At 34.8% G+C, this 20,885-nt stretch overlaps 1 protein-coding gene across 1 annotated transcript; it reads left to right on the forward strand.

Annotated features, from left to right (window-relative positions):
- The first annotated feature begins 2,873 nt into the window (after window positions 1–2,873).
- Window positions 2,874–19,565, forward strand: LOC105212529 (fatty acyl-CoA reductase wat). Its single transcript, XM_011184540.3, has 11 exons — window positions 2,874–2,992; window positions 3,718–4,322; window positions 4,388–4,516; window positions 4,809–4,928; window positions 5,356–5,454; window positions 6,009–6,165; window positions 8,808–8,997; window positions 10,868–11,011; window positions 15,372–15,491; window positions 15,882–16,142; window positions 19,249–19,565. Exons 1-11 carry the CDS (start codon window positions 2,968–2,970, stop codon window positions 19,358–19,360), a joined length of 1,962 nt encoding a protein of 653 aa, XP_011182842.1. The 5' UTR covers window positions 2,874–2,967; the 3' UTR covers window positions 19,361–19,565.
- The last annotated feature ends 1,320 nt before the right edge of the window (window positions 19,566–20,885 follow it).

Consider the following 20,885-nt stretch of genomic DNA (forward strand, 5'->3'; position numbering starts at 1 on the left):
TCCACTGGTTTGTGTGCGTTCTCTTTTTTAACACAGTTCTTGAATCAAAAATGTGGTTTAGACATCTTTTAAAGGGATCTAGCACATTTCAAGCTTACAAATGAGGCATGACTTTATCCATTCAGTACATCTAAATTCACCTAAAATTGTTTAGTCCCCCGCATCTAAACCACTTTAAAGACCTATCCATATATATGTATGTATTATACATAATGCTTGTATCTTAATTTTACAGGTCTCATAGTCAGGAGTTAAAAAACAGACATCCACATTGCAATAATAAATTTGGCATTTTATAGTCGTATTTGCATTAAATTCATAAAAATGTGTAATTATATTAAATTTATTAAATACACTTGTACCGTTACACTGCAGTTCAAAACTATTGTCAAACACGTTTATAAGTAGACATACGGTATAGTATTTCTTTAACTTTATTGTTATAAAAGCTGCACAAACTTGCTATAAAAAGCTCACTTCGATGCTTTAGGCGAAGATGAAAGTTAAAGTTCGTTGAAAAGCTTCACATAAAACTGCTTTTGCATTACACATACAGTAACCGGAAAGAGACAAGGCATGTATAGTAAACGCAAGTTGAACACGTAAAGCTTCGCTCTAACCAGCATTTGCAGAGAGCTGTAGTCCGAATTAAAAAAGCTTTCAGATTCTTGCGTGAACATTCAATAGCAGCTTTAATGCTGTGAATGGTTACTGGTATTGTTTTCTACTAAAAGAGTGACACTACTTACAGTATCTCGGTATTGTGTATTTGATATGAGATTATTTATAATACATTAAATATTGTTACAAAATGCTTTATACTCGTATAGGGTGATTCAAACGGCATCTGTTCTTTTTCTTTCAATATTTTTCGCTAATAGATGTAAATATATAATCAAAAGACTGGCATAACAACTTTGCAAACCCAAACTAAAACAAGTAAGGAACGGCTAAATTCGGGTGCGACCGAACATTTTATACTCTCGCAATTTAATTATGTAATTTTATTAAAATAACCGTATATACGGTATAATGTCTAATAGAAAAACGAAAATCATCATACAAGGTTCATGAGGACTGAGGTAATTGCTGAGCCGATTAAACTTATTTTCATCACCAACATACATTATATCTTAGATTATATGCTCATTTAATTTGGCTAAAAAATTTCATATATTACCCGATATATAAGCTATTAACCCCATCGTATTTTTGAAAATCCTATAATTGGCTATATGAGAGCTAGGGGAAGTTATGACCCGATTTTAACCATTTCTGATACAGAGACACACTATTAGAAGCAAAAGATTTCCTCTGAATTAAATTAATGTATCTGAGAGATTTTTCGATATTTTCGGTGAAAAATTACCATAAGGCACTGAGTTCTTCAAATTCGATATCCGGGGCCTTGAAAAGTTATAGTCCGATTTCGACAATTTTTTTCACAAGTGATGCCATGGATCATATACAGAATTTATGTAAACTTTTATTTACTTATCTTCATTGGTTCCTTATGTATATATTATAAAGTGAAGGAATCAGATGGAATTCAAAATTGAGTTATATGGGAAGCTGTCGTAGTTGCAAACCGAATTCATCAATTTTTCACACGTGTCATCAGGGTGTCAAGAAAATATTATATACCAAATTTCATTGAAATCTATCTAGTAGTTCCTGAGATATGGTTTTTGACCCATAAGTCATCTCCCACATATAATAAATTTTACGTTTTAATGTATAATACGTATCTTTCAATATAAATAAAAATTTTTAAATTTCATAATTTGTGCGCTATTTATTCGAATTACATTCTTATTGTACTGGTTTATATTGACGATAATTTTCCTCATATAGAGTACGTACAAAAAATATGGAAATTAGGAATTACCGACTATTAAATATTCGCAAAGTGTATGAACTTACAGATCATTAACTAATACTATTAAGACATATTTCATGTTTTATTTTTCATATTTCAACTGAACCGAAATTGGCCATAAAAATGAGAATTAAATCTCGTCCGAATCAAAATACTAAACATAACACTTTAAGTGACTTTAACTAGAATTTATTAATTTGTTCTGCTAAGCTCTCTAATATCATTTTATTGTGATAATTACTTGATATTTTGTCGAGTTGGTATCAAAAGTATAACTATCGAATAGACTAAGGACTCATTCTGCTATTAAAAGCTATTTACCGACTAGATTGATAATGATTTGGTGATTATACCCTGTCTTAAATCTGCACTATCAGAAAATATTACGGGAGAATGTGAATTAAAACGACCTTAAAGAAAATTAGTTAAATTTTTTTGTTAGTTTTTGAGCTTCTTAATTGTTAATGCCAGTGGTCTAAATATTGTATATTTAAAAATATGTAAGAAAATCGAAACTCAATAAAATTTTATATCACATACTATATGTAATATACATATTCTTATTAATGAGTGAATATTAAATTAAGATGTAGTACAGCGAAGGAAGTATAGTAGACATACATATTATATATGTATATTTGTTAAATGCAATTAAGTATTCCTGTTCGACAAGGTTCATCAGGTATTCCAAATTCAGTAGTAAGGGTATCACTTTCATTTCACCATTCACCTACATAATTTCAAACCACACATACCATATTCAAGTACATACAGACGTGTAATTACTGGTATACATACATCGAGCGCATAAATGTATGGTGGTATTGAGGGTTGGTTTGGAAGAACTTAAAATAAATACGAGTAACTTTTGTAATGGTGGGAAAATTTTAAAAACACATCCATTGCCATTTATTGATTTCAGCGCTCGAATGATATATGAAATGTGTGGCCACCACTTAAACTCGATTATGAGAACTAAAATTAAATATATTCAGTTACAAAACGGTCGCAATACACGTCGGATGTATTAAATTTACATTTTTATAACAGAAAGTTATTGGAAATTATTGTTTTAAAGTGCTGAAAGAATGTCCAGTGTAAATAATTTTAAAGGTATATCAGTGAGAACTGAAATAAAATTATAACAAAATGAATTTACTATAGGTTGGGGAGTACTCCTGAGTAAAATATGTTGTATTAAGCTTAAAAAATGTCTAGCAGGGCATGTCTGACGTGTCTTGCAGTATAGTACAGTTTATAGTCAATATGTCTAGACTAAATATAGAATCCTATACCAAGAAATAAGAAAATATATTTCACCGCCAGAGAGGTCTGTAAGGTTATCTAATTATATTTACGACAGCAACATCAAAAAAGACGGAGGATATAGAAAGACATTTCGAAGCATTTTCATTCGCAGTTGTCAACATATTACCAACTCCTAATGACCTGGTTTCTCACAAAACTATTGGAGAGGAGGAGCCGAAAGGGAAATTTGTACTTCTCAATTACGAAACACATCCATATCGGGAAACCATAAAATTTTATTGAATCTCAGTCGAGGCCTAAACAAATATATGGTTACTTGTATTATTTTGCTCGACGTCATTCCCATAAACTCTATACACACACATCTTTATTGCTTCCTGCTTCTTCATAATTTTCATTTTGGCTATCAGAATAGTTTGGTAACTTGTCTTTATATCCATTTAAGTGCTTACTGTTTAGTTATCTATATAAATTTGTTGAATGATTTACCTAAAAATTTCTAAAATGAAGATTTTTCTTCCTCGAAAGTTCTTCAATATTGAATTCAATACATTTACTTATTTTTTTAGAAATACCCAATCTGCAAACCCACACAAACTCAGCAAGCTCATTAACTAACGCGCTCAATAGCGATGCCACCGATGAGAATAAATACAGCAATGGTTGCAATGCTAATGGTGAGTGCAACACCCATACAAAGGCAATCGTAGCCACAACCAATAGCACCGAGCAAACCGCCAATAAAACGGCACAGCCACACAAAGAAACCGAAAACAATTTGGAGCGTAGTGTTTCGGTCACAGCATGTGATGCTAATAAAAGCGGTGGTGCAATAAAAGCAACAACAACAACAATGACTAGCGTTAGCCACATACACAACAACAAAACAGCACCACATTGCAATGAATCATTAGCTGTATTAAGTGCAACAACAACAAGTGAAGCAACAGCAGCAACCGCCGTGGCAAGCGCCACTGCAACAACAACACCAACACCAATTAGTGATTTCTATCAAAATGCCACCATTCTTATCACCGGCGGCACCGGCTTCGTTGGCAAGGTGCTCACACAGAAGTTGTTGCGCGCTTTCGAATTGCGCAGGATTTATATGCTAATCCGTTGCAAGGACAACATGTGCGTGGAGGAGCGACTTGAGAACTTTTTTAAGGAATCGGTGAATGCATGAAGCAAATATTGTTTTCGGTTTGTATATTGAGGAATATATATATATATTTACAGATCTTTGACACTATACGCTCGGAGCAGCCGGAGCTTTTTCAGAAAGTGCATGCCGTACGCGTGGACTACAGTGCCATTGATTTGGGAATTTCTGCAGATGACCGTGAAATTTTATGTGATGAGGTTGAGGTATGGATACTCAAAACCATCTCTAAGAGATATTATATTTATTGCTCGCCGTCGTTAGTGGTCTCAATGACACTCATATGTTTAAAAAAAGAAGAAGACAGACAGATGTGAGCTGGTAGATCTAAATACAAATTTGCTCTTACAAAGCGAGATAGCAAATATGATTTGAAGTGTTCTATATATGCGATGGTATACATATATGATCTTAATGTCTTTAGTAGAACCTTTAACGAAGAATATTTTTCAATTAAGTGATGCAAAAGCTATATACTATTCCTAATTTCTATTTCAGATCATCTTCAACGTTGTCGCTTCAGTAAAGTTCAACGAAAAACTCAGCGATGCAATTGACATTAATGTTTTGGGTACAAAAAAGATTCTCGATTTATCCATGGAAATGAAGAAACTAAAGGTTAGTAGTTATTGAAGCCTGGTCTCCTTACATTTTAGTACTGCTGCGCTCATCAAAAGTTCCAAATACGATACTCCAAAGTAGACGTAAAGTCGTAAATAAGCAGTAAGAGTCAGAGGAGACTACAGGAATAAAACGGATCAAAGAGGAGCCCTTGCATATACATTTCCTATAATTTAACCGATAACTTGTCATTTCAGCGTTTCTCAAAGCAATATTGCAGTTAAAGACTGCCACTAAGATTTGATGCAAATGATTGCACTGCCCTTCTATCCTTATAATTAAATTTAAAATACTCAGTGACTTTTTATTCGAAAGAATGTCTCGAAAATAATATCTTAAGCGTTGATCTCCCTACACTCATATATTTAATTTAATATTAATAAATTATTGAATTAATATTTAATAATTTTTCTTCTCTTTTCAGTCACTTGTGCACATATCAACGCTCTACTGCAATTGCAATCGCAAATATATCAAGGAACGGGTATATGAAAATGATATTGGCTATGAAAAAATCATGCAGGTAATTGTCATGGGAACATATGTGCACACAGCTAGTCAATGTTAATGCAAACAGAAGATAATGAAAAAATGGCAATGAGTGGGGGATTTGCATAATTTTAATTGGTTTTGTGATAAATCAAATCACATTTCATCACAAATTTTACAAAACACTCGAATTAGAAAAAAATTGTAATGAAAAAGTATGCGACATGTGTCTAAATTTAATTGAAATATTTGGAGGTGTTTTGCGCTCAATAGAAATGCATATATTTGTGTGAAGTAAAGCAATAATGTTTTTAAATTTCATAACAGCGCTTCTCAATGCTTTTCACGTGCTATTTTTAATGCCGTTTGTAATCAATTTCGCTTGCGTAAATTTTTTAAATGATTTATAAAAAATATTAAGCGCGCCACTTGTGCTGCTTTTATTAGAAAAATGCACAATTTGTTTAAAATCTGAATATATTGGTTATGTAAACTCGTTTGCAGAAGTAGTAACAAAAAATAGTATTTTATTACTAATGTTTTTTTTGATGTGTTGAAAATACAATTTAAATAATTTCTATTTTATAGATCTTTCGCATTTTCGATGATGAGACGCTGGAAAAATTTCGCCATTGCCTAATCGGTGATATGCCCAACACATACACGATGACTAAAAAGTGTGCTGAGAACTTGGTAAATCATCGTGCCTTCTATATGCCAGCGGGTATTTTTCGACCACCTATAGGTGAGTTTGATACTATATATGACGATATACATATATCGTTTTGACAACTACTTTGATTGTTTCTTTATATAAATGAAGTACATAAGACATACATGTCGGCAAATTCATTATTATTTTGTTATATTACCAGATTAGTCGATCTGGGTAATCTTCTGTGGATCTTGCAATAGACAAGCGATATCGGTTATTAGGAAATGTTTTATGGAAGGGCTTTACAAAACTTGTTAGTTCAATCGTCATACGATCTTTTATGGTGATCGACTATACATATTCATTTTAGCTCTTCACTGCTTTTGTCTGAGAACTTAGCCATTACTGCGATTTAAAATAATGATTGTCCATAGAAGCTTTCGGGAAATTATGATAAGATATGGAGATAATTCTCCCCTTTTTTGAATTTGATTACAGTTACGTATAGAGTTATTATAGATAGTAAAAAAGACTTGCCTTAGAACAAATTATGGTTTAGTAGGTCTTAGATATCACTCATAATGCTATTACATGTGTTTTACTATTTTAACTTCTAAACTTTGTCTAAGTTAAAACCATATTTAGTATTTACTTTGGAAGGTATTCAACGGGACTTCGGAAGTTGAGATATGCACGATTTTACACCTATTTGAATAGTGGAGATACTTTGTCTAATTTTAAATTATTTGATAACGACAATTTTGAGCATGATATGGGGGTGATACAACAACTGTAGTTTCAATCTTCATTAACTTGTTTTATGCTTCGTTCAAGAATATATACTAAGTGTCTACTTATTATCAATTTCAAGTGATTCTATTTTACCCAATCAAAAGTTGTTGTCACATTAAAAGCCTTTTCACACAGGAGCTTATTGATCAATTAACAGGCCTCTGCTCGATTAAAACGCTGATTAAGATCGATTTACTATAAAAAATAAAAATTTACATTATTTTTATGTGAATTTTAATCGACTTGAAAATGAAATGGAACTCTACGACAAAAACCGTATCTGCAATTATATATACGTTCTTTTTCTGTGAATTGTTGTTCACGCTACACGACGGTAGATGTCGCTGCTAAAAATAGCTATCAGCTGATGAAACTTACCAACTTCTTATGAAAAGCAAAAACAAAAATGTATAACAGCTGATTGATTATAGAGTAGCCAGCAGTGTGAAGGGCAAAAATTGGTTTCTCAATCCAAATTTTGATTGATCAATTAATTTGGCTGTGTGAAAAGGCTATAAGATTTTAAACCGTCAATTAAGATGTCAGGCAAGCGAATAAAACTATTGATCTTAGTCATATTAAAAAATAAATGTATCACACATCTTTAAAGAAACAAATTTAATATTTATACCTCTTTACTTCGATTCCAACAAAGCCTTTTTCGTATTTAATAAACCTCTGAAACCTCCAAAAACATTCGTACATTTACTCTTCAATGGCATAAATGTCCCAGAGGACACATTTGTTAGAGATACGAAATCTCAAAGTGCACAAATTCGCAAATGCAAAACTGCACAAAAGGAAAGCAGTAAAGCTCGTGAGCACACGGATATTCGTTGCCATAAGGAGCGAGTTTGGCATTATCTGCAAATAGTTGTAGCGACACACATAATCGACAAGGTAATGCACAACAAACTACTTCAAACATAAACGGAGATAAACACAGAGTACAAAGTTGCAAAATTCTAAACAGTCGAAGCGCCAAATTTTGTGAACTGCGGAAGCGAAGTGAAGGCGGCGGCAGCAAAGGTGGTAACCACAGTTTATAAGTGTGTAGTATATTTACAGTAACAAAAATCACTGATACTCAAATAACGGTACAGAGTGCAAGCAGTGCAGTAGAGAGCGCCATTTTATTGTCTCACAGCCCCGCTAAGTGGATTCCCCCGAGCGTTGTTTAACTATTTTTTACTACTAAATGATAAAGAATATCAATAGGTAAAGCAAGAAAAGACATATTTATTTAAATAGCAAAAAATGTTAAAGAGAGAGAGAGAGAGAGAGAGAGAGAGAGGGAAAAATGCTGGGAGAACAAAAAATAAACGATTAACTGTACTGTGCTTGAGCTTCCAACGTCTGGATTTGTTTGTCACTATTGTTAACTACTTTGTTGTTGTCTATGAAAAGTTCTTCAAGTGACAGAGACATTAGGGTGTTAAGACATCTCATTGAATATTATGCAATAAGATCGGTCTAAGGCAGAGAGCAAAAGAGAGCTTAAAAGAGAGAACGAGTAAAATATTATTTAAATCTCTTCTCAGACTGCAAATAAGAGTGCTTCAATAAATTTTCGCTGATTCGTTTGTTTTCTTCTAATTACCTGGAAAAAAATTTTAATTAACAACTTTAATTTTCCACCAAAAATTTTTATTAATATTCGGTTGGCAGTCGTAAGAAAGAAAGGGTCTGAATAAATCACGAACTTTTAAAAAATTTCACTCTAGAACTCGCCCTAATTTTTCAAAATGAAGTCATTAATTTCAAAACTTAGAAGAGCTTTGAAAGCTTTATTGACCAAATAAGCTCGCAGCAGCTTATTATAATATATGAACAAGTGGAACACCCTTGTAAGCCTGGGTGAAGTTCATATATAACTATCATACATACATTCACATATTTGCAAACTCTTAGCAACAACATTAATTCTCATTTATTTTCAGTTATGTCAACCTACAAGGATCCATTTCCCGGCTGGACTGATAATTTGTATGGACCATCAGGTTTGTGCACTTGGTCGGCGCGCGGTCTAGTGCGCTGCATCTACGGTCGGGCGAATTGCAAGGCCAATATGGTGCCGGCCGATTACTGTGTCAATGCAATGATTGCCAGTGCATGGGACATAGCCAGAAGGTGAGTGGGAGGCAAGCCAAAAGGGTGAAGTTTCGACTAAAGAGTTTTGTACTTGCGAGTTGAAGAGCAAATAGTAGAGATTGTGTGTAACGGCATGCCACACACACATACAAACACAAGTTTGCATATATTATATATATCTGCGCATATGAGCGTGTGAGTCTGTGTGTGCGACAGCAAATTGGCTTCTCATTCTTGATTGCCTATGTCGAAGTTTTGCAAGAAAATAATAAAAGTTGCAAAAAAAATAGCCAAAGAATGAAATGTAGATACTCTGTAGTTGAATAACAAAAACTCTGCAAAAACTGATAAGAAGTTTTAGTCCGCAAGTGTATGTGAACTAGTGGGCATTTTCCGTTGCATTAACTGTAAATAATAGTGTGAGCGTAACGAGGCTTATGCACACACATTTGTGACTCATTTGTATTCATTAGTTTATTAAAGTGTAATGTTTTGGGTAAACGGGTAAACGTAGACACAATTTAGAAGGTATGGATGTGGAAAGTCTGCGATTTTTATTTTTTTTTTTGGGAGAGAGAGATGAAAAGGAGTGTACTTATTTGAGTATCAAAGTCACATTTCATTTGTAAGGTTGAATTTTAATGTTATGCAATAACGATAAATTTAGTAATGAAACTATTTATTCTCATAAAGTTGAGATATTCACCAAAAACTTGAGTTATAGAGTTAAATGATGCTGGATTCGAACACAAGGGAGGGACGGGATGGCTCAAATACTACAGTGTGTCTATTGGGGACTAGTTACATTATAGATAGTTGAAGTCAAAAAACGTTCAGTGTGATCTTGAAAACGTGAGTTTAGCTATTGTGAAGTAATTTTAAGTTCTCTCCTGGTTCTCAGGAAAAAAAATCCGGGTAAACACTCTTCAAAATTTCCGCTTTTGACAAAAGGTTTTCATATAAGGAAACATAAAATTGTATTAGTTTCGATGTCTGCTATGAGGGTAGTGCGTGGACGGAATTGTATATTCCGTTCAACAGGTATTGAGACATTTTTGATCAATAATCGGATATGTTTTCAAATTCAGAATTTTCAATCCACCTTTTAGTGCTGTCTTCATACTATTCGTCATTTTTGGAAAGTGGCGAATCGAACAAACGACTCAGTTAAAACGAATATACATAAAACAGTAAAGCAAACATAGCATATTAATGAATCCAAGACAACCGTTGTTGTAGTCTCAGAATACACCACTTTAGTGCCGTTGAAGTATCTGCGGTGTTAACAATCATTTGCTTTTGTCTGGAAATGGCCTTAAACTTCGAAAGAATGACTTAAAATCTAGTCCTAACAACAACATTTGAGGTTAGTTCGTGAGAGACACACCTTTCCACCATCATGTATGATAATGAGTAGCTGATTGAAAAATCTAATTTAGTCTGAGAGCAACAAAGTATTTTTAAAGTTCCTAGATACTTTTGAAATTAAATCCAGAAAATTTCAGCAGCAGATTTCAAACATGAATGTACAAACCTATTATGCTCATGTACATATGTAAGCCCATAATAAGCTGGGATACCAGTTGCTTACAAACACACAGTTCAATACATACAAATCAACACAAACAAATTGTCTTATGTGCATTTACAGCATGTAACATGCAACAAATTAAGCTGCAACGTCTGCTATCAGTTAGTGAAATTTATTGCTACAACTGCCAACTTGCTACACACACACACACACACCCGCATTCACAGGCACACTGAGTGCTGCATTTACTTACGCCAATTGGACATTTACCCTCGAGTAATTTCGCAACGCCATTGTCAGTGTTTAACCTTTGCCACATTTCTCTACAACTCGACTTCACTCTATTTACTTTACTCTATCTTCTCGTTTGGTGGACAGATTTTTATTGCGCAAAAGTGATACACAATCCAAGGAGGAATTACCTGTCTACAATTACATTTTCGATCGGAACAATTTAACATGGGGCCAATATATGCGCATGTCGCGTGAGGGATTTCACGAGCCATTTGACAAGGCATTGTGGTGAGTTTGATTGCGCACAGCACACAATAAGAAGCACACAAGACCCTACAAGTAGTATTGCAAAATAACAAAAACACATAGTGTATATGCATGGCTAGCTGGAAATATATCGATAAATATATATGTATGCATTTATGTATGTATGTGTATCTTGATACAATTACTATTGCATTGGAGGAGCATTGCTTGTTTGAGTAGTGACATGCTAGCCATCTCTGTATTACTGCTAAAGTTTAACAGTCGTTTTTTTCTGTCCATTGTGAACTGTCTGCCAAGTCAACTTAAAGCATGTATGCTGGCTGGACAAATGGTGGTGATATTTTCATGTAGAGAAGTCTAATGCTGGCGTGAAGATTTGTGTCTGGAATTTAGGATCTTTATTTATAAACTGTTTACGGGAAAAAAAATGAGTTGATATTTAAAGATGAGGAAATTTTTTAGCGAATTTTAGTGTTCGTTGTTATAAATTAACAAGTAAGGAAAGGCTAAGTTCGGGTGCAACCGAACATTTCATACTCTCGCAATTTATTAATGTAATTTTATTCAGATAACACACAATGCGGCCCATATATTCGGCATAAAGTCAAATAGAAAATCAACATATATGAGGGCTGAGGGCAAATTTTCCAGAAGTGAAGCCACAAATGATATTTAGCATTTGTGTAAAGTTTTATCTTTATCGGTTCCTTATGTACACATTATTCATTGAAGGAATCAGAAGGAATTCAAAATTGAGTTATATGGGAAGTTGTCGTGGTTGTGAACCGATTTCCGAATACCGAATTTCATTGAAATCGGTCGAGTATTTCCTTAGATATGGTTTCTGACCATTTTCCATTTTGTAAAGATTCTGTAAAATTTAATTTTTCTGACGTTTTCCGTTAGTGAGTTAACTTTTAGTCATTTTCAACCAAATCTTTGTATGGGAGATGGGCGTGGTTAATATCCGATTTCAATTATTCTCATGGTGTATGGTAGAGTACGTAAGGGAACCGACTACAGTTAGTTTGGTTTATATAGCTTTATTGGTTTTCGAGATATATATATATATATATAACTATGTGAGGGCGGGGCCACGTACCAAATTTTACTTTTATAACTTTACTAGCACACCCGGCCACACGTTTTTATGGCTAAGGTCTACATTAAATTAGTAAATCTTTCAATGCAGAGAAAAAATTCTTACGCATAAAGACGAAAACGTTATAGCCGATAAATTTTAAAATGATTGATAGACATTATTGTAGATCTGTGTTAAGCATAAATCATCATAATTTGTAAATTTTTGATTTTTTGAATCGTATATTGGAGAAAGTAACAAATGACCAAATTTCATAGTTAGCTTTATCCTGGCTTGGGTGACCATATTGATTACCTTCTTCACAGACAGGCTTTGTTCTTTTGCAAAGTTTCATGTTGATTTATGTTACGCAGCATGATGACAACTCACACTACTTTTAATTGCAAGTTAGTGGGGATAGTCCAGCAATTTAAAATAGTCTGTGGGATAATTGAATACGTCATCCTGGTTTGCAGCTGTGTCAACTCTCCTTTAACGAAATTCTAAATTGTCGCATTAAGATCAAAGAGATCCTTTTTTTTACCACCAATATATGTAATTCAATCAGCCATTTATGTTTATTATATTATGGTTTCATGTCAGGAAAAACACGATGAATAAGCTCCTCTTCCTAGGCCATGAAGTGACAGAAACCCGTTAAAAATGCTATTTATGTTACGCAGCATGATGACAACTCACACTACTTTTAATTGCAAGTTAGTGGGGATAGTCCAGCAATTTAAAATAGTCTGTGGGATAATTGAATACGTCATCCTGGTTTGCAGCTGTGTCAACTCTCCTTTAACGAAATTCTAAATTGTCGCATTAAGATCAAAGAGATCCTTTTTTTACCACCAATATATGTAATTCAATCAGCCATTTATGTTTATTATATTATGGTTTCATGTCAGGAAAAACACGATGAATAAGCTCCTCTTCCTAGGCCATGAAGTGACAGAAACCCGTTAAAAATGCTATTAATCCATCGAGGTGTCAACTGCGTCGCTGCCATTTTTAACTATTTCTACAATCGCCGTATGATATTGTTGGAAAAACACTCGTATGTTATTTGTTAATTGGCGATTCTTTATGTGTCGCCACAAATTAGATGATTTTAGGAATATGATTAGTACGTCAGCAACCGTTGATCCAGGAATAGTCTGGCGAAAATCACCTGCCAACAGAATCATGGCTTCACCAAAAATATTTTCGTTGTCGTTGAATATCTAGAAAATCTTCTTTATAGCTCTTTTTTTTTGGCGATTTTGCAGACTTGGGTTTCGTTCATTTGCAATTTAGGAGTAATTTCAAGTTCGAATGTATCGTTTGTCTGCCTACTAACAGGTGCCAAGTTGCCCCTATTCCCATTATAACTGGGCGTTGAAAATGAGTGAAATCTGTTCAGGAATTACCTCAACCCTCATGTACTATACATATATGCTGATTTTCGTTATTCTATTGGACTTTATTTCAAATTGTGTGTAATAAAATTACATCAATAAATTGCGAGTGTATAAAATGTTCGGTTGCCTTTCCCTACTTGTTACAAATTGTTTTGGGCTATCGACACAGCCTTATACAATTAAACAATGATAAAAATATTTTAGCAAAGCAACAATGACAACTTTCAAAATATTATTATTTTTTGTTTTTTTTTTTTTTTTTATAATTTTGTTGTCAATTCAAATAAAATCATCTTCTTGATATCTTCCTCACTATTTTTCGATATATACTTACTTTCTAATCCTTTCCTGGCCTTCCATAAATATTTCAAAACTAAAATTAGCCAGATCGGTTTGGCCCTTCTCGACTTTTTTCGAGACTAACGACACAAATTGTTTGTATGGGTGATTAGAAAATTGTGGATTTAAGACTTTTTCAGGCAATTTTTCTAATTTTTCTCTCCGTAAAACATTCCAAACAAAGAATTTGCGAAATCGGTTCAGCAGTTCTCGAGTTATGTGCTTAGCAACACATTTTGCGATTCATTTTTAAATTATAGAATTTATGGCTTAGTTATGACACTGTTTTCGGTTTCGCCATTTTGTGGGCGTGGCAATGATTCGATTTTACCCATCTTTGAAATCAACCTCCTCCTCCAACTTTTGTTGCGAGAGTATAATAATAAAATTTATTATGAAAGTTCGAAAATATAAGTTTTGAAAAATTTATTTAGGAAATACTAAATGCATAAAAAATTGATATTTGTAGAACTGAATAATAAATGAGAAGTTTTTTCAAGATTTTATACTCGATCCCGTGCTTAAATTATTAAAAAAATTTCCAGAAAAAAAATCCAGAAATGAATGTGATAGGCTGATTTTGAATCATATTTCCAATAAGAATTTTTTCATAAAAATATTAAATAAAAGATGATCCATGAATATATGTTACCCAAATTCAAACAAATATAATTATTTACACAACATTGCCGGATGTTCATAATATATATAACCTCATGTCACATACCAATACAACTTTAGCCCCAAAAATCATTTAAAATACCCAATGAAGCGCTCATTAAGCCTCATATATATATATATAGGTCCACAAATAACAATGCAGTTAGCTTAAGTTGCTTTCATCTTCTAGCTACGCCACTAAAATATGCAAATACAAAATTTATATTCACACACTTATATTTCCTATATTGCCATAAGTGCACAATTCATGTTAAAATTATAAAAATAAGAAGAGAAAAAAAACACTTATTTATGCATTTCAATTCTAACACACTTAAACTGCAGCAGAAAACCATTTTTAATTCAATTTTAATACCTCAAATATTTTTCATGCATACCCATATGGACGCTGCTGCATTTATGGCTTTGTTTAACTGCTGCTAAAAATAACCTAAATAATGGTATATGTATATTTTATCTGCAATGCTGCTGTCGGTGGAAATACAAAAAAAAAACAATACGAAATTCGCAATAATGACACCAAAAACAATAACAACGAAACAAAACACAATGCAAATACAAATACAAAATACAATACAACAAATACCACTTTTATGCGGTGTATTCGGCGTATGAGCAACATTTAACCCACCGCATTGCCATCATCTATCTTCTATGCACTCACCTATGCGACCACGCTGCAATTACATGTATATGCTGTGTGTCTGTCTGGCTGTGTTTGTGTTTGTATGTGTGTGTTTACAACAATTGTGCGGGCATGGTCTGCCATTTAAATTGACTTGACCGCATTCGAACCGAATTCAACTGGCATCCATATGGTCACTACGTACAATGGTCGTTCGCTTTGGCTTTGCGCAAAATTTTATTGTTGTCACAGGTGTTTCTCTTACGTTATAATTCCATCAAAGCCACTACATTATGCCGTTGCATTTTTCCTACACAATATACCGGCTTATATGTTAGATTTCATTGCCATGCTAACGGGACGTAAACGCATGTAAGTATGTGGGTGGTGTGAGGAGGCAGTTTTGGCTGTGGTTTGCTGATGTTTGTAAAATATTTGTGAAATAGCATTTATTTACTTATTTTTGAATTTTATTAGAAGTTGAGCCCATATTTACTATGCTTAGATTACTTATTTGAAATTTGGAAATATTTACCTGTTTTGTGGTAGAAAATGTAAATATTTTTTGTTGCATATATTTTTGATAATACTGAAATTGTAAGAGATAATTGTACTATTTAAGATTTTCTACTTTAAATCTATAAATATTTTTATATAAACATATAAACCATAATAACTCTCAACCATCACAACTAATCTCCTGCACCTTCTATTGTCTTCCATTATTACTTACGCCTGTGTGCGCCATTACTATATCATCAGCTATATAAAGGCGTATCGTAAAATCTCGCGTGTCATTTATATGATGTCTTGGTTTGGTCTGAAGGACTGGCGTTTCGCCCACAATAATATTGATGAATTGGATGCGATGGTTTGCAAGACACAAGAGCGGAATTTATTGCAATTCAATATGGCCACGATTAATTGGCGGGAATATTTTCGCTCATATCTAAGTGGTATACGGCGTTATTTCTTCAAGGATAATGATAATAAATTGCAGAAGCGGCGTGCATTTTATCGCAGGTATGAGCAGCGAATACTAACTAACTATAACTTTGCGCAGTTGAGTGTATTTAAATGTATATATGTTTATAAGGGCGTGTGTAAGTGTGCGAGCATATAAAACCGTTTATTTGGTACTGTGAGTGTGTGTGTGTGTGAGTTATTATTTTTCTCTATCTTAAGTAGTTTTTAATTACTTTATGAGCAGTGCTATTCACTTTGGCTTCTGGCCCAGAGTAAACCAAGATGTGGTAGTGTACTAAGTAAAGTTGAGGCATTTATTTCAAGTTTAAGTAATTTTTCTAAGTTCGAAGGAATTTAAAATAGATTTTGAAATATGTTTAAAAAAAAAACTTTATTATTTCTTAGTGTTATTGAGCAAATTTTTTCTTGTAAAGAGTAATATTTATAGTTTCTTAAACTGAAATATATGTATGTATGTGATTGGCGTTGCAACCGTTTAGCCGGTTATAGCCGAATCGACGATAGTGCGCCACCTCTCTCTCTCCTTCGCAATTCGGCGCCAGTTGGAGATCCCAAGTTTAACCAGGTCGCTCTCCACCTGGTCCCTCCAACGGAGTGGAGGCCTTCCCCTTCCTCGGATTCCTCCGGCGGGTACTGCATCGAACACTTTCAGGGCTGGAGTGTTTTCGTCCATTCGGACAACATGACCTAGCCAGCGTAGCCGCTGTCTTTTTATTCGCTGAACTATGTCAATGTCGTCGTATAACTCGTACAGCTCATCGTTCCATCGTCTGCAGTATTCGCCGTTGCCAATGTTCTGAGGACCATAAATCTTACGCAAAATTTTCCTCTCGAAAACTCCTAGTGTCGTCTCATCTGATGTTGACATCGTCCAAGCTTCTGCACCGTAAAGCAGGACGGGAATTATAAGCGACTTGTAGAGCTTGATTTTGGTTCGTCGAGAGAGGACTTTACTGTTCAATTGCCTACTCAGTCCAAAGTAGCACCTGTTGGCAAAAGTTATTCTGCGCTGGATTTCGAGGCTGACATTGTTCGTGTTGTTGATGCTGGTTCCCAGGTATACGAAATTATCTACGACCTCGAAGTTATGACTGTCAACAGTGACGTGGAATGCGCCGACTGTTTGTTTGATGACAGGAGATATTTCGTCTTGTCCTCATTCACCTCCAGACCCATTCGCTTCGCCTCCTTATCCATGCGGGAAAAAGCAGAACAAACGGCGCGGTTGTTGCTTCCGATGATATCAATATCATCGGCGTACGCCAGGAGCTGTACACTCTTGTAGAAGATTGTACCTTCTCGGTTTAGCTCTGCAGCTCTTATAATTTTTTCCAGCATCAGGTTAAAGAAGTCGCACGATAGTGAGTCACCTTGTCTGAAACCTCGTTTGGTATCGAACGGCTCGGAGAGGTCCTTCCCAATCATGACGGAGCTTTTGGTGTTGCTCAACGTCAATTTACACAGGCGTATTAGTTTTGCGGGGATACCAAATTCAGACATCGCGGCGTAAAGGCAACTCCTTTTCGTGCTGTCGAAAGCAGCTTTAAAATCGACAAAAAGGTGGTGTGTGTCGATCCTCTTTTCTCGGGTCTTTTCCAAGATTTGGCGCATGGTGAATATCTGGTCAGTTGTCGATTTTCCAGGTCTAAAGCCACACTGATAAGGTCCAATCAGTTTGTTGACGGTGGGCTTTAGTCTTTCACACAATACGCTCGATAGAACCTTGTATGCGATATTTAGGAGGCTGATCCCACGGTAATTGGCGCAGATTGTGGGATCTCCCTTTTTATGGATTGGGCAGAGCACACTGAGATTCCAATCGTCAGGCATGCTTTCTTCCGACCATATTCTGCAAAGAAGCTGATGCATGCACCTTATCAGTTCTTAGCCGCCGTATTTGAATAGTTCTGCCGGTAATCTATCGGCTCCCGCTGCTTTGTTGTTCTTCAAGCGGGTAATTGCTATTCGAATTTCTTCATGGTCGGGTAATGGAACATCTGTTCCATCGTCATCGATTGGGGGATCGGGTTCGCCATCTCCTGGTGTTGTACTCTCACTGCCATTCAGCAGGTCGGAGAAGTGTTCCCTCCATAATCCCAGTATGCCCTGGACATCGGTTACCAGATTACCACCTTGGTCTTTACATGAGGATGCTCCGGTCTTGAAACCTTCGTTAAGTCGCTTCATTTTTTCATAAAATTTCCGAGCATTCCCTCTGTCTGCCAGCTTCTCAAGCTCTTCGTACTCACGCATTTCGGCCTCTTTCTTTTTTTGTCTGCAGATGCGTCTCGCTTCCCTCTTCAGCTCTCGGTATCTATCCCATCCCGCACGTGTTGTGGTCGTTTGCAACGTTGCGAGGTAGGCAGTCTGTTTTCTCTCCGCTGCGAGACGGCACTCCTCATCGTACCAGCTTGTTTTTTGTCGTTGCCGAAAACCAATTGTTTCGGCTGCAGCGGTACGGAGTGAGTTTGAGATGCCGTTCCACAGTTCCCTTATACCGAGATGCTGATGAGTGCTCTCAGAGAGCAGGAGTGCAAGTCGAGTAGAGTATTTCGTGGCTGTCGCGATTGCAGCTTTTCGACGTCGAACCTTCCTTGTGTTTGTTGACGGGCATTCTTTGCTGCACAGAGGCGGGTGCGTATCTTCGCTGCGACCAGATAATGGTCCGAGTCTATATTTGGACCTCGGAGCGTACGCACGTCTAAAACACAGGAGACATGTCTTCCGTCTATCACAACGTGATCGATTTGGTTCCGCGTGTTTCGATCAGGAGACAGCCAAGTAGCTTGATGTTTTTCATTGGTACTTAGTTTTTATGTGGTGGGTCCCAAGCCCTACGCACAACCGCATAAGCGGGCTTCGCCTTCTCACTTTAGCTCGCCTTCAAACGGATGTCTGTTGGCTACCCAGAGGATACTTGGTCTAAAACCGGAAGTCGTGAGCTGCTTGAACCATGTGGAGAAGAATCGTTTCTGGCCACTCCCAAGTGAATGACAATCAAAAACTTTCCTCACTTGCGTGAACTTCTACACATGATCCCATCTTATATAAGTACATATATTACTCAAATTTTACTTAAATTATGCATAAAATCATTTGAAAGTATTTCATTTTTAACACCTTTTTTACTTTCTTTTCGCAGACTACAAATCTTACATCAGCTACTTAAAAGTACATTCGGACTTGCCTTGATTGCGTGCCTTATGAAGATGTACTTCAAAACTTTTAAGATTATACCGAAAATTGCACTTTAACTCGAGAGACGCTGAGTAGAATGCACTTTCACTGAAATTTCGTCAGCTAAGGAGTTCAAAAATACATTTTGATATCGCTTTTACATTGAGTAACATAACCTAGGTGAAAAGTTTAATTTCAAAAGGAAATTATTTGTTCATTACCTCATAAGCATATCAATGTGAGTTGAAGTGGGACTACTAAAATAAAAGATAAGCGTATTAAAGGAAATTTGGTGTTGAGTGTTTTATTTGAGGAAGAATTAAAGTGTTACACAATAAAAATATTTCTAGAGTTGATATCTTCTAACAAGAAATACCTTTGGTATACATAACTTCACTAAAGGTCCATGTCGTATGAGTAATATTTTCTCAAAGGGATGTTAATTTTTTTTTTTGCAAGTTTTCGAAAATCGTTATGGGGCTATACCAGTGCAACATATGAAAAATTAGGCGATTTTCGTTTTTAAGAAAGTACTCGATCGAATGTTTCGAATTTTTTTTGCACATGATAAGGTACATTTTCAGCTACATTTCAATTTTTTTTTACAAAAATATTGCAAAATAACGGAGTTATATGCTATTTTCGGAGGTGCCAAAAAAAAAGTTCTCCACCTGCTGGCATGATTCCGGCCGAATGATTTGCTGAAACAAAAAATTTCAAAAGGATATTAAAGTTAAATATATTTTCTATACAATGACCTACGATTTTTGAAAAATATAAAAAAATTACAAAATGGCGTAGTTTTGAAAAACAAAATTTCAATTTTTTGGCCTTTTTTTAAATGCCAAATTGACAATTTTCAACCAATCAAAATGATCGTAGGTCATTGTATAGTAAACATAGTCAAGAATACTCAGTTTAAACTTGAAGTCGATCGGTCAATTTCTCCTTGAGTTATGATGTCAGCACTTTTAAGAAATGTAGTTTCGAGTAAAACGCCTTTAAAGTTTCGACTATAGCTGCTTACACCTGCTGACGGTCGCTTTTTAGAACGATACCATTCAAAAACTATTCAATATACGATCTTACCACTTTCACAGGATATTTTTGAAAGTATCAAATATAGCAAAAATTGAAAAATTCAATTTTTTGAAAATGTCGCACTGGTATAGCCCCTTAAGCAAATATTAAATTTTTATTATAAAACCTTATCCACTTTCTTCTGCCCATCTACCAATTTTTCCGAAATACTCTTAAGCAATAGGGTATGTCGTATGAGTAACATTTTGTGGGATGAAATATATTAAATACGTTTACTAAAAATCGGTTATTTTAATATTCGTATACATATTATGAATCGCGAATATCTTATTGCCACTGAACTGAATACATTTTTTTCTGAAAATTAAATTTATTGCATTCTCTTACATTAAATTATTGTACACGGCGTATGAGGAACATTTAGTTAAATGAACATAGGACAAAATCTGTGTAGTTGTAGTTGATATAAAATAAAGTTAAAATTGCATACAACATAATTTCATTCAAAAGATCAAATGCGATAATTTATAAAAATTTCAAATTCATATGATGATTTTCATG

This window comes from Zeugodacus cucurbitae, chromosome 4 (assembly GCF_028554725.1).
Source record: "Zeugodacus cucurbitae isolate PBARC_wt_2022May chromosome 4, idZeuCucr1.2, whole genome shotgun sequence".
Lineage (NCBI taxonomy): Eukaryota > Metazoa > Arthropoda > Insecta > Diptera > Tephritidae > Zeugodacus > Zeugodacus cucurbitae.

Coding starts and splice junctions, on each gene's coding strand:
- LOC105212529 (XM_011184540.3), top strand. CDS start 2,968: ATGTCCAGTGTAAATAATTTTAAAG. Junction 11,012..15,371: donor CCATTTGACAAGGCATTGTG/GTGAGTTTGATT, acceptor TTGTTGTCACAG/GTGTTTCTCTTACGTTATAA. Junction 16,143..19,248: donor CGGCGTGCATTTTATCGCAG/GTATGAGCAGCG, acceptor TTCTTTTCGCAG/ACTACAAATCTTACATCAGC.